The sequence below is a fragment of the Mauremys reevesii genome, linkage group 11 (assembly GCF_016161935.1).
Source record: "Mauremys reevesii isolate NIE-2019 linkage group 11, ASM1616193v1, whole genome shotgun sequence".
NCBI lineage: Eukaryota > Metazoa > Chordata > Testudines > Geoemydidae > Mauremys > Mauremys reevesii.
In genome coordinates, this window is record NC_052633.1 from 75,911,215 (window position 1) to 75,934,714 (window position 23,500).

Genomic DNA, 23,500 nt, shown 5'->3' on the forward strand with positions numbered 1-23,500 from the left:
AGAGCAGGCACAGGGGAGAAGCTGCGGCTCACCCCATCCCTGCCCGATCACGGAGCAGGAACCTCCGGCCCCAGGGGGAAACGTTCGGCCCTTTGCCAAGCCCTGGCTGCTGGGACATCGACCCAGCGTGCGGCCCAAGGGGGCTCAGCCAGGGGCTTCCCCGCTCCGCGTGGGAGGGGGATGGTCACTCTGGGAGCAGAACGCACAGCAAAAGCTGTGGGTCACCCCGTCCCGCCAGCTCAGCCATGGGGCACTGCCTGAGAGGGGCCCTCACCTGCTCTTCCCCTAGAGCAGGACCGGCTCCCGGGGCAGTTAGAAACAAACGTTCCCCTCCTGGCTCAGCTCCGTAAGATCTTCCCCTCCAGCCGTGCAGCCCCTGCCTGTCTGAGACCCCCCAAAAAGCTTCCGCTTCCCCCCCAGCAGAGGCGCCCTCGTTCCCTTCTCCCCCTCTCCTGTATTAGGGACTGAACGCTTTGCGACCTGCCCCTTTAGAGCTGCGGCCTCGTCCCCCTGCTGGAGCTGGAGGTTTCTGCCGCCAGGAGCAGCAGCTAACAATTCCGTCCTTTCGCCTGTCGTCATTAGGTTCCAGAGTTAAAGAGACTGACACAGATTGCAAGGCTGGGAGGGATCACTGTGGATGTGGTCTGAGCCCTGCACAGCACAGGCCAGCGACCTGCCCCACAATCACCCCGAGAGCAGCTGGTTTAGCGACCGTCTGGGATGGAGAACCCGCCGCGCCCCTGGGGAGCAGTTCCAAGTGAATTCCTCTCACCCGTAAAACTTCTTTCCTGCCTGAGTGTCTCGCTTTGGGTCCAGCCAGTCCTGTGCCTGCACGGTGATGCCCCCGGTTTGCGGCGGGTGGAGTGGAGGTGTTCACGGCTGGGCTCTGGGGAGGGGCCGGGCTGCTGAAGCCAGAGGGGAAGCCACGGCCCCATGCCGGGGCTCCCGCTGGCGGATCAGCGAGTGCCGTTCACGTCCCATTCCCCACGGCGCCTCCCTGCTGCTGGCCAGAAGCAGCCACCTCTGCAGCCGGGCACCCGCCTTGTGCCCCTGGGCCTGGCCGGGGGGGCAGGCTCTGCCCTTGCAGCTGTGGGCCTGCCAAAGCTCAAAGGCTCCAGGAGCTGCCACAATCCAGAGGGGCTTCCCCCCCCTTCCCCAAATTGCCAGGACCCCTGGGTGAGACCAGCCCAGAGAGCAGCAGCCAGGCCAGACTGATCTCCCCCTCCCCCTTCCCCCGGGGGTCCCTTCTCTGCACAGAGGGTTCAGTCTCATTCCCCAGCCCCTCCCCTCTGGGGGCTGGGCGAGAGGGGGCTCTTCTACTTCCCCTACTGCCCCTTCCTGGGGGGCGGGGAGGGTCCCCACTGACCTCTGCTCCCCCCAGGCGGGACCAGGTGCTGCTGAACCAGCCAGGCACAGGCTGTGTGGGGCAAAACACATGTTGGGGGGTCCCCCCTCTGCAACTGGGGGGGGGCACTTCCCACCCGAGGCAGAGCGGAGAGGCCGGCCGCTCAGGGTGTCTGGATGCCAGTTATCCCACCCGGCACTCCTGGGGGAAGCTCGCAGCCCCACGGGAGCTCTTGTGACATCCCCCCTGCCCCGGCCACAGCCACACTCGGTGAATGGTGAACGCACTTTAATGGCCCCGCGGGCGGCTCGGGAAGGGCCCGGCAGCCCCCCGCGGCTCAGTCCACCAGCAGGCCGCGGCTCACCTCCGGGAAGAGCCTGAAGAAGCCCTGGAAGGAGAGAGGCGGAGATCAGGGCTGGGGCCAGGGAGCCAAGGGGTGGGGGTGGTGGAAAGGGGAACAGCTGCTCCCAGTTCAGTTATACACGCATTACCATGGCAACCAGCTAGTCACTTAGTGCTGGATCATGTTGCCATAGTAACCAATCACTGACTCAAGGCCAGGGCAGGTTGCTATGGTAACCATTCAGGGATGAAAGTGGCCAGGGAGAGCAAGGGCAGCAGGACCCAGCTCGATTGTCCACAGAGCGTCAGCACGTGTGTGGGGTGGGGACCGGGGGGCTGCAGGCGACCCCGGCACTTACCCTGAAGCACCCTGAGATGGAAGGGATGCAGGGGGGGAGGGGGGCTCAGTGCAGGGGTCCCCAGCTTCTGCTGTCCCCAGAGGGGCAGGGGTGCAGGGTGGGGCGCGGTCTCACCTGGAAGAGGGCGATGCTCCGCAATCCCTGGAGCTGTAGGGGTGACAGGGTGCGAGGGGATGGGGAAGAGGGGGTGGGCTGCAGGGGTGGGGTGCGGAGCTGCAGGGGATGGGCTGCAGCGGGTGGGGTGTGGGGGCACAGGGCGCTCTCACCTGGAAGAGGGTGATGCTCTGCAGTCGCTGTAGCTGTAGGGTTGTGGGAGGCCAGGGTGCAGGGGGACGGGGAGGGTGAGGGGACAGGTGTGGGGTGCAGGGGGGTGGGGTGCAGGGGCGCGCTCTCACCTGGAAGAGGGTGATGCTCTGCAGCACGCTGGAGGTGCAGCACATCTCGCGGATCGAGTGCATGGCCAGCTGTGGGCAGCCGATGTCCAGGACCCGCAGCCCCAGGCGGGAGGCCAGGATGGGCCCGATGGTGGTGCCGCAGGGCACGTCGTTCCGCACCATGAACTCCTGGGAGGGGCAGAAGGGCAAGGACGGGGGTGGGGGGCAGGCGTCAGGACCATTCCCCCAACTCCCATCAGCGCCTTGGGGAGTGTCACGAATCCCCCACTTGGTCACAGGGAGCAGCCCCAGACAGGCTGGGCTCCCAGCTAACCACGGCCTTGGCATTCCACTAACGAGCCCGGATAACGACCGGCTCCCTCAGGGCTCAGCGCAGACCTGCCATGCTGGAGCCGCTGAGCCGCCAGCGCCAGGCCCCATTCGTTGGGGGGCTTCCCTGGGCGGGGGGCACTCAGACCCCTCCTGGTTGCCATGGAAACCCTGGGCCAACGGCGAGCACGGAGGGAGGGGATGGCGTGGAAGGGGCAGTGCAGGGTGAACCTGCCCCTGGGGAACGGGGGCGCCTGGCCCCATCTCTTCCCTCCCTCCCTGCCGGCCCTTGGCCTGGGCTGGGGCGTCCTCTCCCTCGCCCTGCGGGTCGCAGCTCGGCAGCCAGCGGCACAGGCACCCGGGGCGAGGGGGGTCCCCAAGCCCGGCCGTCCCGCTGGGGGGCAGCAAGGGGGGCGCACCAGCACCCCCTGTGGACGAGTGTGGGAACGTTCTGGAGCCCGTGGGGCTGTTCACCCAGGTGCCTTCCGGAATATTCCAGCTCTGGGCCTCTCCCCTCGGCAGCGCCCCCCCATGGCGGGAAAGACCTGCTGGGCTCCCGGGGACACGGCGATCAGGCCAGGCACTCGGGGGACAGCCCTGGGGGTGCCTGGGCTGGAGCCAGCACCTCTGAACATTGACGCCTACGGCAAGTTACGGCCCCGCACGCCTCTCTGCAGGCCGAGGCCGCTGGAGACCAAAGCAGAAGGGACCGAAGAGAGGCCAGAGCAGCAGGAGAGGCCAGAGCCGGGCACGGGGCTCCAGCACCAGGAACTCAGCAAGGAATCCCACAGAAAGTGGAACCAAACGAAGGGCTAAGGAGCACGGAACAGCCCACGCCTGAGCCAGACAGGCTGAGCTCACGGAGCGGGGGACACGCCAGGCAGCGAGAGGAGGCGCAAGAGAAAGACGAAGGGAAGGGAAGGGCAGGTCCTCTGCTGAGCGGGGAAGGAGCCGATAACTGGTGCTCAGGAAGCTGAGGTGTTTCATGTCTATTTTGCTTCAGGCTTCACTAGAAAGGGTCACGGTGACCAGACACTCCGCACAGTTACTGTGAGCAGCAAGGGGGAAGGAACGAGCAGGTTAGTGACGATTTGGAGGGGTCGGACGTATTCAGGTCGGCAGGGGCTGTGCTATTCAGCTGCGGCTATTGAAGGAGTTGGCTGAAGCAATCTGGGAACTGGTAGCGACGACCTTTGGAAGCTCCTGGAGGGCTGGAGACGGGCAGACATGTAAAAAGGGGGAGGAAGCGAACCCGGGGCATTACAGACCCTTGAGTCTCACTTCCAGACCTGGGGAGATCCTGGACCGAACTATGAAACAATCGGTTTGTCAGCACCCGGCGGCTAATGGGGTTAGGAGCAGCCAGCATGGGTTTGCCAAGAACAAATCCTGGCAAACCACCTCCCTTCCTCCTCTGACAGGGTCACTGGCCGGTGGCGGGGGGAAGCAGTGGACGGGATCTATCTGGATGGCAGTACGGCTTTTGGCGCAGTCCCATGTGACATTCTCCTGAACAAACTAGGGCCAGGGGGTCTAGATGAGATTCCTGTCCGGTGGGTGCACCACTGGCTCAAAGGCCGCACCCTACGCGTAGTTATCCAGGGTTCATTGTCAAACTGGGAGGGTGTATCTAGGGGGGCTCTGCAGGGGTCAGTCCTGGATCCGGTATCATGGAATATTTTCAGTCATGACGTGGATAATGGAGTGGAGAGGCTGCTTATGAAATGTGCAGACGACCCCAAGCTGGGAGAGGTCTCAAGCACTTTGGAGGCAGGATCAGAATCCAAAGCGACCTTGACAATTGAGAACTAGTCTGAAATCAGGAAGATGAAGTCAATAGAGACAAGTGCGAAGTACTACACTTAGGGAGGAAAACTCAGATGCACAGGTACAAACTGGGGACTGACTGGCTCGGTGTAGCACCGCTGGGCAGGATCTGGGGTTACAGTGCATCACAAACTGATGCGGTTGCAAGATGTCATGAACAGGAGCGTCGTATGTAAGACCCTGGAGGTAACGGTTCTGCGCGGCTTGGCACGGTGAGGCCGCAGCGGCAGTGCTGTCCCCAGCTCTGCGAGTCGCACGTTACGGAAGATGGGGACAAGCTGGGGAGAGTCCAGGTCACAGCAACAAACCCGATCGAAGGTTTAGAAGCAGCTGACTCAAGAGCCCGGCCATGCCCAGCGTGGAGAAAGGAAGCCTGGGGGGCCTGCGAACTGGCTTCCAGTTCGCTGCGGGCTGTTCTAAAGAGGGAGGGGATCAGTTGTTCTCCGTGTCCAGTGAAGGCAGGACAAGCGGGAATGGGCTTAACCTGCAGCCAGGGGGACGGAGCTTAGCGACCGGGAAAAGCTTTCGGGGGAGTCATGTTCCGGAGCAGGCTCCCAGGGGGGCTGGGGAATCCCCGTCATCACAACAGGCTGGACAAAGCCCTGACCCGATGCTCCAGGCTCCCTTGGTGCAGTCCCAGAGCAGGGAGTGGGATGTGACGACATCTCGAGGGCCCCTCACTGCTGTGATCCCAGGGCTGCCTCTCCCACACCAACCCAACTGCTGCCAGGTGCCCCAAATATGGTCACCTGTTATCCCAGGGCTGCCCGGCCTCACTGCAGACACTGACTGGGAGCACTGCACCCCCAGGGCTGCCAGGTGTCACTGCAGACACTGACTGGGAGCACTGCGCCCCCAGGGCTGCCCGACCTCACTGCAGACACTGACTGGGAGCACTGCGCCCCCAGGGCTGCCCGACCTCACTGCAGACACTGACTGGGAGCACTGCACCCCCAGGGCTGCCCGGCCTCACTGCAGACACTGACTGGGAGCACTGCACCCCCAGGGCTGCCAGGTGTCACTGCAGACACTGACTGGGAGCACTGCGCCCCCAGGGCTGCCCGACCTCACTGCAGACACTGACTGGGAGCACTGCACCCCCAGGGCTGCCAGGTGTCACTGCAGACATTGGCTGGGAGCACTGCGCCCCCAGGGCTGCCAGGCCTCACTGCAGATGCCAGCTGGGAGTATTGCGCCCCTGTGACGAACTGGGAACGTTCTTAATGTTTTCTCTGAATACTGTATTGGTGCCTCAGTGTCCCCTCTGCAGTTCTTAATATCCAGGTGGTGGGATCAGGGTGGGTGATTGCTGCAGAGCAAGGGGCCAGTGCACATAAATGCCTGACACTCTGTCTCCTAGCAACTGATGGCCTGGGCCCCCCCTCTGCAAAGGTGCCGGCTGAAGGTGTTAGAGACAAAGAGGTCAGGTGACCTCCTGGCCCAGGAAAGGGGCTGAGCAGAGAGGAGGGGCTGGAGGGGGTGTCAGTCTGGAGCTGGCTGGGGACGGGGAGTGAGGGCAGACGTGGGGGTCTGGCTCACTGCCCCCCAGAATGGACCCGGCCGAGGGGTCCTGTTCTCTGTACCTACAAGCTCTGTGTTAGACCCTGTTCCTGTCATCGAATAAACCTCTGTGTTACTGGCTGGCTGAGAGTCCCGTCTGCGCAGTGGCGGGGCAGGACCCTGTGGCCCCCCCAGGACCCCGCCGGGGGGACTCGCTGGGGGAAGCACACGGAGGGGCAGAGGATGCTGAATGCTCCAAGGTCAGACCCAGGAGCTGAAGCCGTGGGAGCTCCTTGCCCTGCAGACAGGCTGCTCCGAGGGAGAGGAGGCTCCCCAGAGTCCTGCCTGGCTTGGTGGGGAGCAGCTCCAGAGCAGCGCCCGGGGACTCCGGGACAGTCCCAAAGGGGAGAACAAAGCCTCCTGCAGGTGTCCGGCCTGGCTGGACTCATTGCAGGGAGCCACGCAGAGAACAGGTGTCACCGGTGCCTGAAGACCCAGCCCGGGAGTCGTGGAAGCCACAGGCCGTCCCTGTGGAAGTGGGGGGGGGGGCCTGGGGCCCTCATGGGGCACTCCTGGGAGGCTGGGCACAGACCAGACCCTGTGGTTCCCTGACATGGAGGTTTCCCAGGCAGGGAGGCCATTCTGCCAATGACCAGGGGCGTGACCATCCATGGCCAGAGCCCACGAGAGCAGGGCAGGGCACTTACCTGCAGGGGGACGTCGACGCGGCCCGCGATCTCCCGGATCACCGCCTCGGTGACGGCCGTGGAGGCATAGCGCTGGTTACTGTTCACCTTGATCACGGGGCCCTGCGCAAACACCCAGACTCAGCCTGGCGCCGACCCCCAGCTGGGAGGGCAGCGCCCCCTGGCAGCAGGATCTGCCCCAGCTCCCGGCAAAGCTCCCTGTCCTCGGCCTCCCTGAGCAGGGGCGCGGCACTGGTGTCCTGTGACTGGCGGGGATGAGGTCCTTCCCCACCCCCCCGGAGCTCCTGTGCTCCGCAGCCCCTCCCCCAATGGGGCGCTGGCTGGGCCAGGCACCCAGGACCCCGCGGGGGCTGGCTCGAGGCTCAGCACAGGCCGACGGGGTCTCAGAGCAGCCTGGGATCGGGGCCAGGCGAGCACTGGGGAAAGGCCCTGGATCCCAAGAGCCTGGTTCTTGCCAGGGGGTGCAGGGAGAGCTCCCCCCAGCCCCCGCCCTGAAGGAACCCCCGGTCCCAGCCGCAGGGAGGGGGCTGCACTCACCTTGTGGAAGGCCGGCCGGTGATTCTCCTCATGCTTGTCCCTGCAAGAGAAGCTGAACGTTACTCCTGGGCCGCCTGCAGGCCCCATCTGCTCCCCAGCCAGCCCCGAGCCTAGGGGCAAACTGCCCTCCCCCCTCGCGGGCGTCCCGTGCCGCCCCCCGGTCACTCACAGGTAGTTGGGGTGTGCGGCGTGGGCCATGTCGGCGCTGATCAGGTAGGACTTGGCCAGGGCCTCCTCGAAGGCCGTCAGGTTCTGGGGCGTGGCCGAGATGCGGCGCAGCACCAGCTCCGTCAGCAGAGACTCGGCGCCCTGCGCGCTCTCCGACCCCACCTGCAGGGAGGGCCTGGTCAGCGCGGCTGGCAGCAGGGGGGCTCCCACCCCACGCCCAGGGCAGCCCATTTGCAGCCTGCCCCAGGACCACACGGGAGCGACGCCCTGTTCCTGGCCCCACGTCCCAGCAGGAGCCAGATCCCTGCTCCAGATCCCCCGCCTCCTGCTCTGCCTTGGAAAGGGGCTGCAGCCCCCGGCTAGTGCAGCTTCCCCAGCTGCGCCGGTGCCCCTCAGTCCTGACCCACAGCCCCCTGCTAGCACAGCCCTGGGCTTCCCCCGTGACGTTACTGACATGAACTGGGACCATATAGATCATTGTTGCAACCAAGGTCCTGTAGTGGCACCAAATCTTATGTAAAGGGGGTCATATAAGGTGTCTAAGACCAGGTTAGGGGTGGCTGGTTAGGATGATGCTGTCTGGGTGCATGTGTCATTTTGTAGTTGAAGTTATGAGTATTGGCTCTATCCTGTCTGTATTTCACACTTGTGCTGTGCTGCTGGGGACACCCCAGGCAAGCTGGTGTTAGCTCTGCCTAGCCTGCTTGAGGGCCCATTAAGGACCATCAGCTACAACTGACCCATTGAGAGGAGGCAGATACGCCTTGTGACTCGGCAAGGCAGGGACCTGCCTATGGCCAGAACTTTATGTGTGCTCATGCATAATTAATGAGCCATGCATATTTTCCATTTTTTTGTGCAGAAAAAGGCTTCTGCCAAAATGTTCCTGCAGTTCTGCCTTCTGCCCACCAGAGGGTGCTGTGGCACCAGAACAGAGCCGCAGCTCCCGGCCAGCGAGGGAAGAGAAAGAGCCTGCCTTCGTCACAGTGGGCCAGGTCAGGCGACCGGGGCTGTGGGGAGACAGACAGCGTGGGGTGCTGGGCGGGGGGATGGTCATGCAGGGGCTCATAAGGGCTAGTGGGGGAGGACAGGCTGGGGCAGGGGCTGGATGGGAGTGGAGGCGCAGGGCCACGGGGGAGGGAGGTGCAGGGCTACATGGTGATGGGGGGGGGTGCAGAGCTACATAGCGACAGGGGAGTGGCTGGGGGGCACAGAGACACATGGGGACAGGGGCACATGTGCCTGACCGAATGGGAAAGGCTGGGGGTTAGCCAAGGTCTGCATGGGGAAGCTCCCTAACGATCTCTCCCCACCTCACAAAAAAACCTGTTCCAGACTTTCCCCACCCATCCTCAAAGACCCTCCAAGTTCACACCGAGGATCCTTCCCAGCAATGTACTTCCCTCTCCCCCAGCTCCTGCGTTACCCGACTCCCCCAAGCCTTTGCTCTGCTTCTGGGGGGGCGGGAGATACAGTTCTGTACTGTAGTTTACATGAATTATTGCTCAGAGTCCTGTACTAATATGCCTAGTAAGGAATCTATTTGTCCAGAAACATTTCCTGAATCTTTTTTCTTGTCTGTGTTGTTGCAGACAGACTTGCTGACAGGTATTTTGAAATAAATGACCAAAAATAATTGAAACTGGCGTGATTATATTGTGTTATTTTGACAAATCAAATATGCAGAATTTTAAAATATTGTGTGCAGAATTTTTATTTTGGCGCAGAATCCCCCAGGAGTAGTGTGTGTAGTTTGCTCTCAGGGAGGCTAAGAGACGTTGATGTGAATGTTGCCCGGCTATCTGAGCAGGGATAGGTCATTAAAAAACACTGGTGGTGCCTGACCCCCAGATCAATGGGGAATCCCAGAAGACAACGGCAAAGCCAGTCACAGGACATCGACGCCCACAACCAGCGCCCAAAAGGGGGTGGATTTCCGCACCTCCCCCAGGCAACATCCTCCAGCTGGAGGACAGAGGACGGGGGAGGTGTAAGGTAAGGGATCAGAGCTGGCTGCTGGCAGGAGTCGGGGCTCACCTGGACTCTGCCGAAGGAGGCCAGACAGAGACAGACGGAGCCTGAACAAGGGGGTTCACTACAGCGGGGCTGGGCTCTGGCTGACCAGGACGGACGATGCTTTAACCTTTAGTTCTCTGGGCTGAGCTAAGGGCTCCCGGGGCTGGTCCAGGTGACTGACCACCCGCCTGTCGGCCCGCGCTGGCTGCGTGTCCCTGCAGACGCTGGCGGGGGGGCGCTGCCCCCCGAGATGGTACAAGTCTCCCTCGGGGTCTGTCTCAAGGGGACTCGCTGCCCGGGGCTCACGGGGGGGGGGGGGACAGGGGGCTGCAGGCCCAGGGGTCCAGCCCCAGGAGGCAGTGAAGCCGCATGGCTTCCCCTGGAGGAGTGAGACCCCTTGGGGGCCTGTCCCCATGCTGGGCCCTGGCCCTGATCCTGGGGGTCCGGGACACCCAACATGGGGTGAGTGGTGCCTGGGCTATTCCCCTGCAGGAGCAGAGAAAGGCACCGGAGGTGGCTGCACTGGGAATCTCTGGACATGGGGGGTGGGGGTTGGGGGGAGAGAAGCTGGATCTGCCCCTCCCAGTCCCTGCCTCGCTGGGGGGCGCTGTGCTGGAGGGGGAAGGGCGCAGGTTCCCCTCCTCCCCCACAATCTCCCCACCCCACAGCTCAGTTCTAGCTGGGGCATGTCACCCCCCCCCCTCCGCTCACCTCCTCGTTGTCATACAGCGCGATCAGGCGGACGTTGGGCTCCTGGGAGAGGGAGCCGGGAGCCTCGCAGGAGTGGATCAGGGCCTGCAGGGGACAGAACATGGGGCTGAGCTGGGGCATTCCTGGGGGCAGAACCCCCAGAGCCACAGCACCCGCCGAGCGAGCGCCGGGCAAACCGCCCCGCCACGTGCCCAGCCCCGCTGCCATCCTGCCAGAAGGGGAGTCCCCACTGGGCCCCACCCCCCAGAGAGGAGTGCAGAGCAGGGGGTGGGACACGGCCCCCCCAGTGCAGCCCCCCACTCACCTGCAGGGCGCAGTAGCAGCTGTGCAGATTGTCCAGGCGGGGGGAGAAGATGAACTCGTCAAAGGCGCCGCCTAACGTCTGAAACGAGACGAGCAAACGGGACCCGTCACCCGGGCTGGGGGGCTGGCGGAGCCGGGCAGTCCCGTCCCAGCAGGGCTCTGGGCCCAGTTCCCCCCGGGCTGCGCCCCTGCACGTACGCACAGAGCCAGGTGCTCGGGCGCTGCCCCTGGGCAAGCACCACGCTCCGGGAGTGGGGCTGAGAGGTACCGGTGCCCTGAGGAGCCGGCTCCTGCCCCAGCTGCACCGCCTGAGGCCTGACCCCAGCCCTGCTTGGGGATTGCCCTGGGGGTCTGCTGCAGGGAGTGGGGGGGCCGCCTCCGAGGAGGGGGGCACAAGCTGGGGGCTGGCTCGGCTGGGATGGGATCTCAGGGCACCTGTGGATGAGCTGCAGGTCGTCCAGCCATGCCAGACTCCCGGAGGTCGGGGGCTGCAGACGCTCAGCCTGAGGGCGCAGACACCAGCCCCTGGAGGCTGGGGGGCCCGCAGCAGAGGCTGCTCCCAGGGGACGTGCACAGCAGCCACACTAATATCAGAGGGGAGCCGGGTTAGTCTGGAGCTGTGAGAGCAGCAGAGTCTTGTGGCACCTTCTAGACTAACAGACGTATTGGAGCAGGAGCTTTCCTGGGTGAATCCCCACTGCGTCGGTTTACACGCATCCGACGAAGTGGGGATTCACCCACGAAAGCTCAAGCTCCAATATGTCTGTTAGTCTAGAAGCAGCCGCACTGGCCCCTGCAGGCCCCAGGAGGGAGCTGGTGGGGGAAGGGCAGGGGGGACGGTGGAGCCAAGGCAGGGACCCCCAGTCGCCATCAGCACCAGAGCAGGCAGCCTGCTCGTAACCCTGGCCACACAGAGGTATCCATGTGGGAATTTACTGTAGTGTTTGTAGCAGGCCAGTGTGCCTCAGTTTCCCCAGACATGGCCATGGCGACCCAGCGGGGAACAGGGATTACGTTTGCTCTCCAGGCCGACTCAGAGACGGGGGCGGGGGGAGTCCTTAAGGAAAGAGCCCAGCTTGAGAACACAGGCCTGGGAGGGGGGATAAGGGCTGGCCCCTGGCTGGGGGCTCCCCCACCTGGAGGGAGACAGACTGAGCCTGGGCTGGGCTCTGGGCGACCAGCACGGACCGAGCTTTGACCTCCCTAAGGGCTTCCTGCGCCGTGCCAGGTGACTAATCCCCCGCCTGAGGGGCAGCCCTGGCTGAGGTGCACCAATCCCAAGGAGCGGCCGCACCGCGCCCAGGGCTCTTCTCAGCCGGACGCCCTGGGCAGAGCGCGCGGCCTGGGGCAGGGGGACGGTGAGGCCATGGGGCTGACCCTGAAGGAAGAGCGAGACCCCTTGGGAGGGACACACGGAAGAGGTTCCCCCAAGGGCCTGTAAGCCCCGATCCTGCAGCTCGCGACAGGCGGTGTTAGCGGCGGGAGGCTGAACGCAGCAGCAGCATTTCGCAGTATGTGACGCGCAGCAGCAGGACAAGGGGAGTGACAGGAAACAGCGAGAAAACGGCGCGAAGCCACCGCCCGGAGCAGGACTCGCAGCCCTGGGCCCGGAGGGGGTTACGTGGGCTGGAGGAGGAGGAGTGGTCCAAGAAGCAGGTCCCAGGCCCAAGCGGGGCGCCAAGCGGGTCCGAGAGCGACAGAGGCAGCAGCAGGGCTGGTCCCTGGTCCCCATCGCCAGATCGGAAGCGGGGGTCACTGGAGCTGGGAGCCGCAGCCGGAGCCGCAGAAATACGAGGCCGGGGACTGAGCCAAGCAGGAACTGGAGAAGCCGATGGGCAAGAGGCCTCACCAAGGGGTCAGTGGGGAAAGGCCCCGGGCTGCCAGTTCTGCAGGGAGCCTAGATACCAAACCGCTGCCCAGTTTAAGGGGGGCGGGAGGGTGCAGATGCCGCCCTCACTGCCTTTGGGAACCAGGCTGTCTCCCCCCCTAACTTGGCCCGGAGCCATGGGGCGCACGGCCAGACGGACGGGTGGAGACAGGCGACTACCCGGACACACTGCAGCGTTTGCTGGGAGACCAGCCCTGTCTGGGCGGCCGGAGGACTCGCTAGGGAACTGGCTGAGACTGACCCCGAGCAATGCGCTCGCCAGCCAGACACCAGGACTCCCCACCCCTGGGCACCCAGGCTGAGCAAATCCTCCAGCCCCAAAACAAAGGGGTGGGAGGGGGGGGGCGGCACCCTGCTCCCTCCCAGGGGGGCTCAGCTGGGCTTGCCCGGGGTGCGAGGCTGGCGCCCACAGGCCCAGTCTAGGAGGTGGGGGAAGAGTGGGACCCGGGGGGCCTGGCACATCACGCCAAGGGACTGACCCAAAGCCGGGGGCATAGCCCCGATCCTGTGGATCTGTGATAACATGAAGGATGGTCCCTGCCTCCTCCCAAGCCGGGCAGCTCATCACCGGCAGGGCAGGGCAGGGCAGGGCCGCTCGCAGCAGATTTTGCCCTCAGCCCTGTGCCAGTCAGCCTGGGTCCGGGGTACTCACCGCTGGCTGCGTATCTGCCAGACACAGCTCCAGCTCCACAATCTGCTCCGGCTTCACGCCCAGCTGGGAGCAGAGCAGGGAGAGCAGGGCGGGGGCGTGCCGCTCCGTCTGGGGAGAGAGCAGAGCCCGCCGGGCGAGGTGAACGCCCTGCACGGGCCACGAGCCCCCCGTCCCCACAGGCCCCAGCCCCCCGGCTCTGCCAGGAACACTGCAGCTCCTGGCTGGCTTTCCCCCGGCATGCCCAGCAGGGGACACTCGGTGCCCAAACCCACCAGATGGGCAGCTGGGCTCTGACACCCCCAGGAGCCCTCCTGCCTCACCTGGGCATCAGCAGCGCAGGGAGCCCCAGCCTTGGGCGCCCCCTTCTCCAGCTCCTCCTGGATGGTAGTGGCCAGGATGGGCACCCTGCGGGGGAAAGGGCTCGGTCGGTCACCTGGGCATTTCCAACCCGCTCGGCTGCTCCCGCGTCCCGGGGCAATCGCCGGAGCGTGCCCCTCCCCGGGGGGCGCCCCCGCCCTGCTCCCCGGGGGCACCCGCCCTGCTCCCGGGGGCGCCCTCGCCCTGCTCCCCGGGCACGCCCTCGCCCCGCTCCCTGGGGGCTCACTAGCCGACTGGCAGAGAAAGGGGGGTCGATACCCCTGGGAGTGACTGAGGGGGGAGCCCTGCCCCAGGCCTGCCATCTCTGTGCCCCCCATGGAACGCCCCAGGCGGGCAGACCATGGTGCCTCGCAGGCAGCCCCCCAGGCCGGCCAGGCTGTGCCCTGGGGACACCGGGCTGTGAGCCGGCTGGGGAGGGCCTCGCCACACAGAGCAGGAGCCGGAAGCTCTGCCGGCCCGCGGGAGCTCTCTCGGCACCCAGCCGGGCCAGGCCCCTGGGGACAGCGTGGGGAACGTTAGCGCCCAGGCTCTGGCGTGGGATGGGGACGCCTGCCCCACGGAGCCCTCCCGCTCGGGGCTCACAGGTGCTGCTCCGTGTTGGGCCCGAAGCTCTCGTTAACGCTGCGCTGCAGGTGGATGGCCAGGTGGGGGATGCGCAGGACAGGCCGCTCCACCCACACCAGCCGCTGCTCCAGCCGCCCCGCAGCCAGCTCCTGAAAGAAAGCAGGGAGGGCGGGTCAGCGAGCCCTTCCCAGGGCCCTCCCCTGTCCCCACCCACAGGAGTCAGCCCTTGTCCAGGCCTGGGGTGAGCCATCCATGGGCTGAGGGTCTCTGCCCGCCTGGGGCGTTCCCTCTGCACCTGCCCCCCCAGCTGCCCACCATGTGGGGTGAAGAAGGTGGCAGCGCGGGACCCCCACCCCACCCCTGCAGCCGGGGAGGTGTGTGTTCCACGCGTGGGGTAGGGAGTCGGAACCTGCTGACTTCCGAGGGGGAGTGTGGCTGCGACGGGCGGACGGACTCGAGGATCCGGGACCCGTGGACGGGAGTGGATCCCACCATGAGCGGAGACCTGCAGACGCAGCGCTGCAGGCCAGGAGCAGCTCCCAGCCCCACCCAGACTCACCTTTACGATCACCCGCCCAGCCAAGGTCAGGTCCCGGTCGAACCAGGTGCTCCAAATCCCACCTCCATAGGTCTCCACGCCCACCTGCACCAGGCCCACCTGGCCTCTCTTGGAGCGACGCTTCACCTGTGAGAGCGGCAGCAGGTCACCAGCCAGCGGGGCCAGGCTCTGCCCACCAACGGGCACCTCCGGCTCAGCCACCGCCACCCGGGCACCGGCAGCAGCAGCAGCGGGGAGGCCACCAAGGACGGGGCTCCGGGGGGACACATGAAGCCAGGCCCTGGGGGTGGGAGAGCGAGGTTCCTTGAGCTCCCGCCTGTGACGTGCTGAGTGTGATCTAATCTCTCACTGGAAGGTGACAGGGCCAGAAAGGGTTAATTACCCCCAGACCCACCTGCCCCAGGGCCGAGCTTCAGAGCCTGGTTAGGAAGATCTGTCAATGACCAGAGCTGGGACATGCAGCCGCCTTGGTAGCAGAGCAGGGGAGGGGTTTGCTCAGGGCTTGGGATGCCAGCAAACAAGGCTTGTCTAGCGCTAGAGCTTCGAGTCAAAGATCAAAACAGGAATATTAACAGTTAGGAAGATGCTTGAGGGAAATAGTGTTATTGTCTCTGTGTCTCTTTGCAGGTTGTGGTGACCTGTATCTGAGCTGTTAATGGATAAATGACCCTGTGCTAATTGCCAGGATGTTTGGGAGAAGGAGAGTTGAGCCTTTTGTTTTCTCAGGCTAAAGGCTGCTGGAAATGTATAAGAACCTGGGACACGATCCTGCATCATCTCAGATCTGCTTTGGGTTTCAAGAGGGGGAAACCTTAAGCCCCAAGGATTGAGATCCCCAGTCACTGACTGGAGCCACCCTGAATATGGACATTGGACTGTAACCTCTGGACTGTTTCTGAAAGGACTTTTGGTAACTACAGTAACTCCTCACTTAACGGTGCAGTTACGTTCCGGAAAAATGCGACTTAAAGTGAAACAATGTTAAGTGAATCCAATTTCCCCATAAGAATTAATGTAAATGGGGGGGAGGGGTTCCAGGGAAATGTTTTTCACCAGACAAAAAACTATGTATTAGATAGATACACACACAGGTTACGTTTTAAACAATTTAATACTGTTCACAGCGATGGTGACTGTGAAGCTTGGTTGAGGTGGTGGAGTCAGAGGGAGGGATATTTCCCAGGGAGCCTTGCTGCTAAAGGATGAACTAGAACTCGCTGAGCCCACAAGGGTTAACACATTGTTGTTAATTTAGCCTCTCATACAAGGCAGCACGAACCCGAAGGAGGGGAGAGCAGAGACAGACACACACCTTGTGTGTGGGAGAGAGATGCACACTGCCCCTTTAAGGAAGCTGACCCACTCTTCAGTGCATTGCCTTTTTAAGTGGCTCAGGAAGTTGAGACAGCAGCTGCTGCCCCAAGCTCTCTCTGTCTCTCTCCGTCTCTGTCCCCTGCCTGCTCTATATGGAGAAGGGGTAAGCGGGGTGCAGGAGCAGGGGGGAGGGGGACACCCTGACATTAGCCCCCCCTTCTCCTCCTGCACCGCAAGCAGGCGTCTCTGGGAGCAGCTCCAAGGCAGAGGGCAGGAGCAGCACATGGCAGTGGGGGAGGGACAGCTGAACTGCCAGCAATTGCCAACCTGCTGCACAGCTGCAGCACAGGGAACTTAGGGGAGCTGGGAGCTGATAGGGGGAGCTGATGGGGGCTGCCAGTCCACCCTGGTTCCAGGCCCCCACCAGCTAGCTGCAACGGGCTGCTCTTCCTGCAAGCAGTGGACAAAGCAGGCAGCTGCCAAACAATGTTAGAAGGTGTGAGGAAGTGGGGGATTTTTTTATTTTTTCGTGGTTTTCCAGGGTTGCAGGCAGGGAGGTGGGACTCAGTGTCCTTGTGTGTCACTGGTGTAACGAGGGGAGGGGAGAGGGAGTTTGCTGGGACACAGGACCGGAGAGGGATTCGGGACCCCAAACGATGGCCTGGGAGGATGGAGACCCCAACGACCGGTGACCTGACGACCCGGAGGCCCAGCTCAGGAGTCACAGCCAGTTCTGGCCAGTGGGGGACAATGGGCTGCGGGGAGAGGACCCTGGTGACCTCGCCAGCCGGTTCCAGCCCGAGGGGCCAGAGGGGGGCTGAGAGGAGACCCAGGTCTGCCTGTTTACGACCCTGTTTCCCTGGAGAGAAGCCAATGGACAGGGGGGGCTTGGGGCCGGGGGTATCAGAGGCCCAGCTGGGAGCAGGGGGGCTCGGGGCTGGAGCAGGGGAGCAGGCAGAGCTCCCCTGGCTGCAGGGGGACTGGGATGTGCTGGGCTGAGGGAGGCCAGGCCTGAGGCCCTGAGAGTTTCCTGTGCTGGGTTCAACGCTCAATAAACCTCCTGTGTTACGCTGCCTGAGAGTCGCTCCGGGCTAGAGAACAGGGGGCATCAACCCCTTCGGGGGGTAGAGGCCCAGGGGGCCCAGAGCGAGGGGACTCCCCGAGGGGGCCCACAGCAGAGGCAGATGTGCTAAGGCTCAGAGAGGTGCGGCTCCAGGAGGTGGAGGGTCCTGACCCCGAGAGAGAGTGGACCCCGGGAAAAGGGCTGTCTCAGTGGAAGGGGCACCCCCCACACAGACCGCACGGGGCCATGAGTGGGGATGATCTGTGAGTCCATGACAGAAGGGAGCATTGCACAACTTTAAACGAGCATGTTCCCTAATTGATCAGCAACGTAACAATGAAACAACGTTAACCGGGACGACTTTAAGTGAGGAGTTACTGTACAAGCTCATTTCTGCTGTGTCTGAACCTGAAGAACTGAATTTGAGTCTGTCTGTAGATTGATTGTTTAACCAACACTCTCTCTCTTTTCTTTTCTAATAAATTTTAGCTTAGTTAATAAGAACTGGCTGTAGCATGTGTTTGGGGTAAGATCTAAGTTATAATTGGACCTGGGTGTGTGGCTGATCCTTTGGGGTTGGAAGAACCTTTTCTTTATATGATGAGAGAAGATTTTCAGTGATCATCAGCATCCCTGACAGGTGTGTCTGGCCAGAGGCCTGGGGCTGGCACTTGAAGGGAGCTGCGGGGTTTGGATTCTGCGGAACCAGGGAGGTGCTACAGAAGCCGTTCTGTGCTGGTTGGTAAATCGAAGTATTGGAAGATCCACCAGCGTTTGGGGTTTGTCTGCCCCGGTCTGTTTGCAGCTCCCCCTCAGCTGGCTCCCACGGGCAGCGCCGTCACACCGGCCCCCAGCAATCCCAGCCTGGGCAAGGCCTCAGAGCCTGGCAGGGCCGGGAGTCCAGCACCCGGCAGGGCAGGGGGCGCTCCAGGGGGCTGGGGGAAGGAATCCGGGCAGAGGCCAGGGAGCGCTCCGGGCAGAGGCCAGGCAGAGCGGGTGATGGGGCAGGCAAGGATGGGCCCCAGGGGAACCGGGTCAGGTCGGGCTGGACACGCCCCAGGGGAACCAGAGCAGGTCCGGAGGAGGCAGCCAGCGTCCCGGGTGCGAGGGGTCCCTCACCCTGAGGCAGGGGCTGTCCGTGTGGGCGCCGATCAGACTGAAGCCGTTGCCAGGCTGGTACCGGCCCCCGACGGCGAAGGCGATGAGGGTGGAGTAGTTCCGGGTCACGAAGTACTGAGAGAAAAGGGGAGAGGCAGCAGTGTCAGCGTTAGCCTGAGCCCATCCCCACGGCGTCGGGGCCAGGACCCCCTCAGCCCTTTCCTGGGGGTGGGGAGAAGTCGGGCCCACACCACCAAGCTGCTCCCTCCCCTCACAAATGCACTGTGCCCCCAAAGAGCACCCCATGTCCCCAGCCCGTGCCCCGGGCAGCCCCCTGCCCTACCTTGTGCTCGGGCTGGATGTCCCAGTGCTCAGCCTCCTTCAGCTCCCGGAACCCTGCCTGCAGCAGGCGGCTCCGGCACTCGGCAACCACTGCGGGGAACCACACAGACTGTCTGCACCCCAAAGCAACACCCTGCCCCCCGATTTCCCGTGGTGAGAGGCTGCTGAGTGTTTGGTACAAAGTCTGCCTTGGGAGGTGGCATTTTAAAAGTCTGGCTCTGTTGCCCAGTAATCTCCCCTTGGCTTGGACGTGCTGTCACTGTATCTGGAGTTAGAATCGTAGCTGGGCGAGTCACTGAGCCGCGGTGTGGGGTTAAACACCCCCCAGCAGCCTCTCAGGTATAGCGCAAAGGCCAAGCGGTGCTGACGGCCCACGGAGGGGAACACACACTCCCCAGGCTCACCCCAGGAACCGGGTCTGAGGAAACCTCTCGGCGAGAGCACTGTGGGACTCAGAGCGAAGGACCTTTCCCGCAAGCTGGAAGAAGCCATAAAAGGGGGGAAGCGACACCCGCACTGGCCTCACTCCCTCCGCCCCCCAACTCAGCTCCTGGGAAGATGTCTGGAAAACCAAGGACTGCGTGGGGGAGGGGGTCCCCGGCGGGGGGAGGGGGCACAGAAGACTGCTGAGCTGTTTGTCCCAGCATGAGCCACCGGTGGTTCAGATCCTGTCTGGTTTAGAACACGTAGCTTGCGGTTTGCTTTGGTTTCTGACGCAACCGACTCTGATCTGTCCACTTACTGCTCATCACCACTTAAAATGGGCCGTGCCGTCGTCCCTAACGCGGTTTTGTGTTTTACCTACGACAGGGCATTGTTTGCAGCGCAAAGGGGAATCTGCCGGCGCGTGCCCTCTCCACACGGCGGGAGGGGTGGACGGGGTAATAACGCACACTGGCCAGGGCTGGCTGGTGCGGCTCTGGGGCGCGAGGCTGGGGGCACTGGCTGGGGCTGCTGGCTCTCTTGGGGGTTCCTGAGGGGGCAGACGCACTCCTGTCACTCAGCTGAGTGCGTGGCTGCCTGGGCGAGGGCAGGACCTGCCGGGGTCTGCAGCTCGTCACAGCAGCACAGTGGGGGCCAGGCTGGTGGGGCAGAGGGCTCGGCGGTACCCCACTTCCAGGTTGCACCCCAGGGAAGTCTGTCACAACGGGCGGCACAGAGACTGAGCCCCACCCCCGGGCCATGCCAGCCCCTCACCCGCTAGGGGCCAGGGGGCACCGACCGCAGGAAAGTGCTTCTGCTCTTCTGCCAGCCGGTGCCTCGCCAGGGTGCTGTGCCCGAGCGGGTCTGAGAAGGGTCCATGCAGAGCAGTGCATGGGCATCGCAGCCCCACCCCGCTGCCTGGAGGGGAGGGATTTCGCAGACCCCCCAATCCGGGTGAGAGCTCCCCAATGGGGCAGCTCCCCCCGCGCAGCGCCTGGCTCGGGTGCCAAGTGCCTGGGGAGCTGGCCCTGCCTGTGCTGATAAGAGTCCGGGAGGGGACTTTGCTCCGGGGCAGGGAGCGACGAGGAAGCAGCCCCCACCCCCCGGATCCTCACACACTCAGCAGGGCTGGGCAGCTGGCACTGGGAGCCCCCCTGGCTTGCAATTCCCAACCTGCTCTGCCACCAAACCTTCCCCCCCCCCAAATTGCACACGGGGGGGGGGGAAGGGGGAGAGGGGAACTCCACACCCTGCAGCGTCCCGCAGGCTTCTGATAAACAAGTGGGGACGCTGGCTCCTTGCAGGCCTGCCGCATCCCCTGCCTGGCTGCCAGCGAAGCTCCTGGACACAGGCCCAGGCTCGGGCAGGGGGAGAGGGCAGCTATGGGGGGGGCAGCATGGGGCAGGAGAACAGACGCTGGGACTCCAGGCACGGGGAGAGGGCAGCTATGGGGGGGGGGCAGCATGGGGCAGAACAGACGCTGGGACTCCAGGCAGGGGGAGAGGGCAGCTATGGGGGAGGGCAGCATGGGGCAGAACAGACGCTGGGACTCCAGGCACGGGGAGAGGGCAGCTATGGGGGGGGGCAGCATGGGGCAGAACAGACGCTCCCAGCATGCGGAGGGAGCAGTGCAGGGGCAGTGTGAGAAACGGGCCCGGTGCCCAGGAGCCGGGCGTGGGCAGCGATTTCCCAGGGTTAACACCCTGGTGAGCTGGTGCCCTCCCAATCTGGGCAATATCTCCCCCCACCAGCTGGGGAGTCTCTGCTCCCCGCCCCATGGGCTGCAGAGGCTGGAGCCAGGAGGGGGAAGGGACCCCGGAGGGGTGCAGGTAGGGCACCCTGCAGTGTGGGGCAGCGCCAGGGCACGTCCGGCCAGGGCAGGAGCTGCAGGCTCAGGGGGCCCGGCCCCTGGCTGCAAACCCCTTTCCCCAGGCTCCCCCGGCCCCCCAGCCCCTTACCGTGGTACGGGGAGGGGCCCCGGTTCACAAAACTCAGGAACTTCTGGGCCGCCGCCTGCACCGAGTCTTTGGCCACGGACGCCTGGTGGGCACAGGGCGCGTTACTGTGGCGAACGGAGACGGAGGGACCCCGGCCCCGGCCCCCCCCTCACTGGCGAGGCGACACCATGTGCCCACGGCCCCATGGCAGGCGGCCCCCCGAGCGCATCGCCCATGGACTCCCCCAACCCGCCAGGTCAGTGACACCGGCACCGATGGGTGCGGAGTCACCTCATCCCCACGGCAGCCCCGGCCGTGCCCAGCCCGCAGCCCTGCGACCCCCCCGGCCGTGACCCCCCGGCCGTGCCCAGCCTGCTGCCCTGTGCCCCCGGCCCTGTGCCCCCGGCCGTGCCCAGCCCGCAGCCCTGCGACCCCCGACTCTGTGACCCCCGGCCGTGCCCAGCCCGCTGCCCTGTGACCCCCGGCCGTGCCCCTGGCCGTGCCCAGCCCGCTGCCCTGTGACCCCGGCCGTGCCCCTGGCCGTGCCCAGCCCGCTGCCCTGTGACCCCGGCCGTGCCCCTGGCCGTGCCCAGCCCGCAGCCCTGCGACCCCGACTCTGTGACCCCCGGCCGTGCCCAGCCCGCTGCCCTGCGACCCCCGGCCCTGTGCCCCCGGCCGTGCCCAGCCCGCTGCCCTGTGCCCCCGGCCGTGCCCCCGGCCGTGCCCAGCCCGCAGCCCTGTGACCCCCCCCGGCAGCGCGGGGGGGGCAGGGTCGGTTCCGTCCCCCCCGGTACCTGCATGATCCCGGCCCGGCTCCCGCTCCGGCCCCGCCCCGGACACCGACACCGAGCGGGGCGGGCCGGGCTCCGGGGCCCCCTGCGGGCCGGGAGGAGCAAACACACCCCGGGCCCATAGACCCGCCCCCCGCCTGCCCCACAGACCCGCCCCATGGGCCGCCCCCCTGCCTGCCCTGTGTCCCCACACTGCCCTATAGACACCTCCCCACCCCCCTGCCTGCCCCATGTCACCCCATCGCCAGATGGACCCCCACAAGCCTGCCCCCAACCCTGGGCTGCCCATGTCCCCCCCCAAACCCCATAGGCCCCCAGCCTGCCCCATGTCCCCACACTGCCCTATAGACCTCCCTGGGCTGCCTCGTGTCCCTCCATCCACCATAGCCCCCGGCCTGCCCCACACCCCCGGACTGCCCCATCTCCCACATCACCCCATAGCCCCGGCCTGCCCCACACCCCACCCCGGACTGCACCATCTCCCACATCACCCCATAGCCCCCGGCCTGCCCCACACCCCGGACTGCCCCATGTCCCCACATCACTCCATAGCCCCCGGCCTGCCCCACACACCCCGGACTGCCCCATGTCCCCACATCACCCCATAGCCCCGGCCTGCCCCACACACCCCGGACTGCCCCATGTCCCCACATCACCCATAGCCCCGGCCTGCCCCACACACACCCCGGACTGCCCCATGTCCCCACATCACCCCATAGGCCCCCGGCCTACCCCACACACACGGACTGCCCCATGTCCCCACATCACCCCATAGGCCCCGGCCTGCCCCACACACACCCCGGACTGCCCCATCTCCCACATCACCCCATAGGCCCCGGCCTGCCCCACACACACCCCAGACTGCCCCATGTCCCCACATCACCCCATAGGCCCCCAGCCTGCCCCACACACACCCCGGACTGCCCCATGTCCCCACATCACCCATAGCCCCCGGCCTGCCCCACACACACCCCGGACTGCCCCATGGCCCCACATCACCCCATAGCCCCCAGCCTGCCCCACACACCCCGGACTGCCCCATGTCCCCACATCACCCATAGCCCCGGCCTGCCCCACACACACCCCGGACTGCCCCATGTCCCCACATCACTCCATAGCCCCCAGCCTGCCCCACACACACCCCGGACTGCCCCATGTCCCCACATCACCCCATAGGCCCCGGCCTACCCCACACACACCCCCGGACTGCCCCATGTCCCCACATCACTCCATAGCCCCCGGCCTGCCCCACACACACCCGGACTGCCCCATGTCCCCACATCACTCCATAGCCCCCAGCCTGCCCCACACACACCCCGGACTGCCCCAAGTCCCCACCACACCCCATAGGCCCCCGGCCTACCCCCCCACACCCGGACTGCCCCATGTCCCCACATCATCCCATAGGCCCCGGCCTACCCCACACACACCCCCGGACTGCCCCATGTCCCCACATCACCCCATAGCCCCCACGGCCTACCCCCCACACACACACGGACTGCCCCATGACCCCACATCACCCCATAGGCCCCCTGGCCTGCCCCACAGACCACCGAGGGCTGCCCCATGTTCCCCGACATCAGCCTGGAGATTGGGGACCAGCCACCTGTGACCGGGAGGCCCAGCCCAGCTTGGGAGCCACCGGTTCTGGCCGGGGGAGGCCAATGGGCTGCGGAGAGAGGGGCCCGGTGACCTGACCAGCCGGAGGGGCAAAGGACGGGAGAGCGGGGCCCAGGTGGCCTGTTTGCCTGGGACCGAGGACACAGGACAGAGGGGGGCTGTGGGGGAGGGGCTATAGGGGGCTTGGCTGGAAGGAGGGGGCTGCTGGACTGGGACAAGGAGCAGCCGGAGCCCATGGGGAGGGGGACGGACCCAGCTGGATGGGGCTGAGACGGGCCAGGCCCGAGGCCCTGAGAAGTGCCTGTGCTGGGTTCAGAGCGTCAATAAACCTCCTGTTTTGTACTGGCTGAGA

At 64.9% G+C, this 23,500-nt stretch overlaps 2 protein-coding genes across 4 annotated transcripts in view; one reads left to right on the plus strand and one right to left on the minus strand.

Moving 5' to 3' along the window:
* LOC120374728 (dnaJ homolog subfamily B member 2-like) overlaps positions 1 to 15,288 on the plus strand; it is an 87,106-nt gene extending 71,818 nt beyond the window's left edge. Inside the window, exon 10 of one of the 2 annotated variants that reach the window (XM_039494845.1) lies at positions 15,188 to 15,288. In XM_039494845.1, the coding sequence (XP_039350779.1) occupies positions 15,188 to 15,216 (29 nt within the window). In that variant the 3' untranslated portion in view covers positions 15,217 to 15,288. The remainder of the gene's footprint in view (positions 1 to 15,187) is intronic. The other variant, XM_039494843.1, reaches the window with a different exon arrangement.
* Positions 1,617 to 21,596, minus strand: LOC120374721 (aspartyl aminopeptidase). 2 transcript variants are annotated; one of them, XM_039494831.1, is made up of 15 exons: positions 21,532 to 21,596; positions 20,759 to 20,840; positions 18,379 to 18,467; positions 18,057 to 18,170; positions 14,561 to 14,686; positions 14,020 to 14,150; positions 13,380 to 13,464; positions 13,060 to 13,167; positions 10,521 to 10,598; positions 10,217 to 10,300; positions 7,491 to 7,651; positions 7,322 to 7,361; positions 6,785 to 6,886; positions 2,442 to 2,609; positions 1,617 to 1,733 (listed from the first exon to the last, which is right to left on the minus strand). In XM_039494831.1, exons 1-15 carry the CDS (start codon positions 21,535 to 21,537, stop codon positions 1,683 to 1,685), a joined length of 1,425 nt encoding a protein of 474 aa, XP_039350765.1. In that variant the 5' UTR covers positions 21,538 to 21,596; the 3' UTR covers positions 1,617 to 1,682. The 2 variants fall into 2 exon arrangements, with proteins under 2 accessions (XP_039350765.1, XP_039350766.1); XM_039494832.1 differs by lacking the exons at positions 20,759 to 20,840; positions 21,532 to 21,596 and adding an exon at positions 18,782 to 18,911.
* Between the last annotated feature and the right edge of the window lie 1,904 nt (positions 21,597 to 23,500).

Coding starts and splice junctions, on each gene's coding strand:
- LOC120374721 (XM_039494831.1), bottom strand. Junction 7,362..7,490: donor GCCGCACACCCCAACTACCT/GTGAGTGACCGG, acceptor CTTCTCTTGCAG/GGACAAGCATGAGGAGAATC. Junction 1,734..2,441: donor AGAGCATCACCCTCTTCCAG/GTGAGAGCGCGC, acceptor CTCTCCTTCCAG/GGCTTCTTCAGGCTCTTCCC.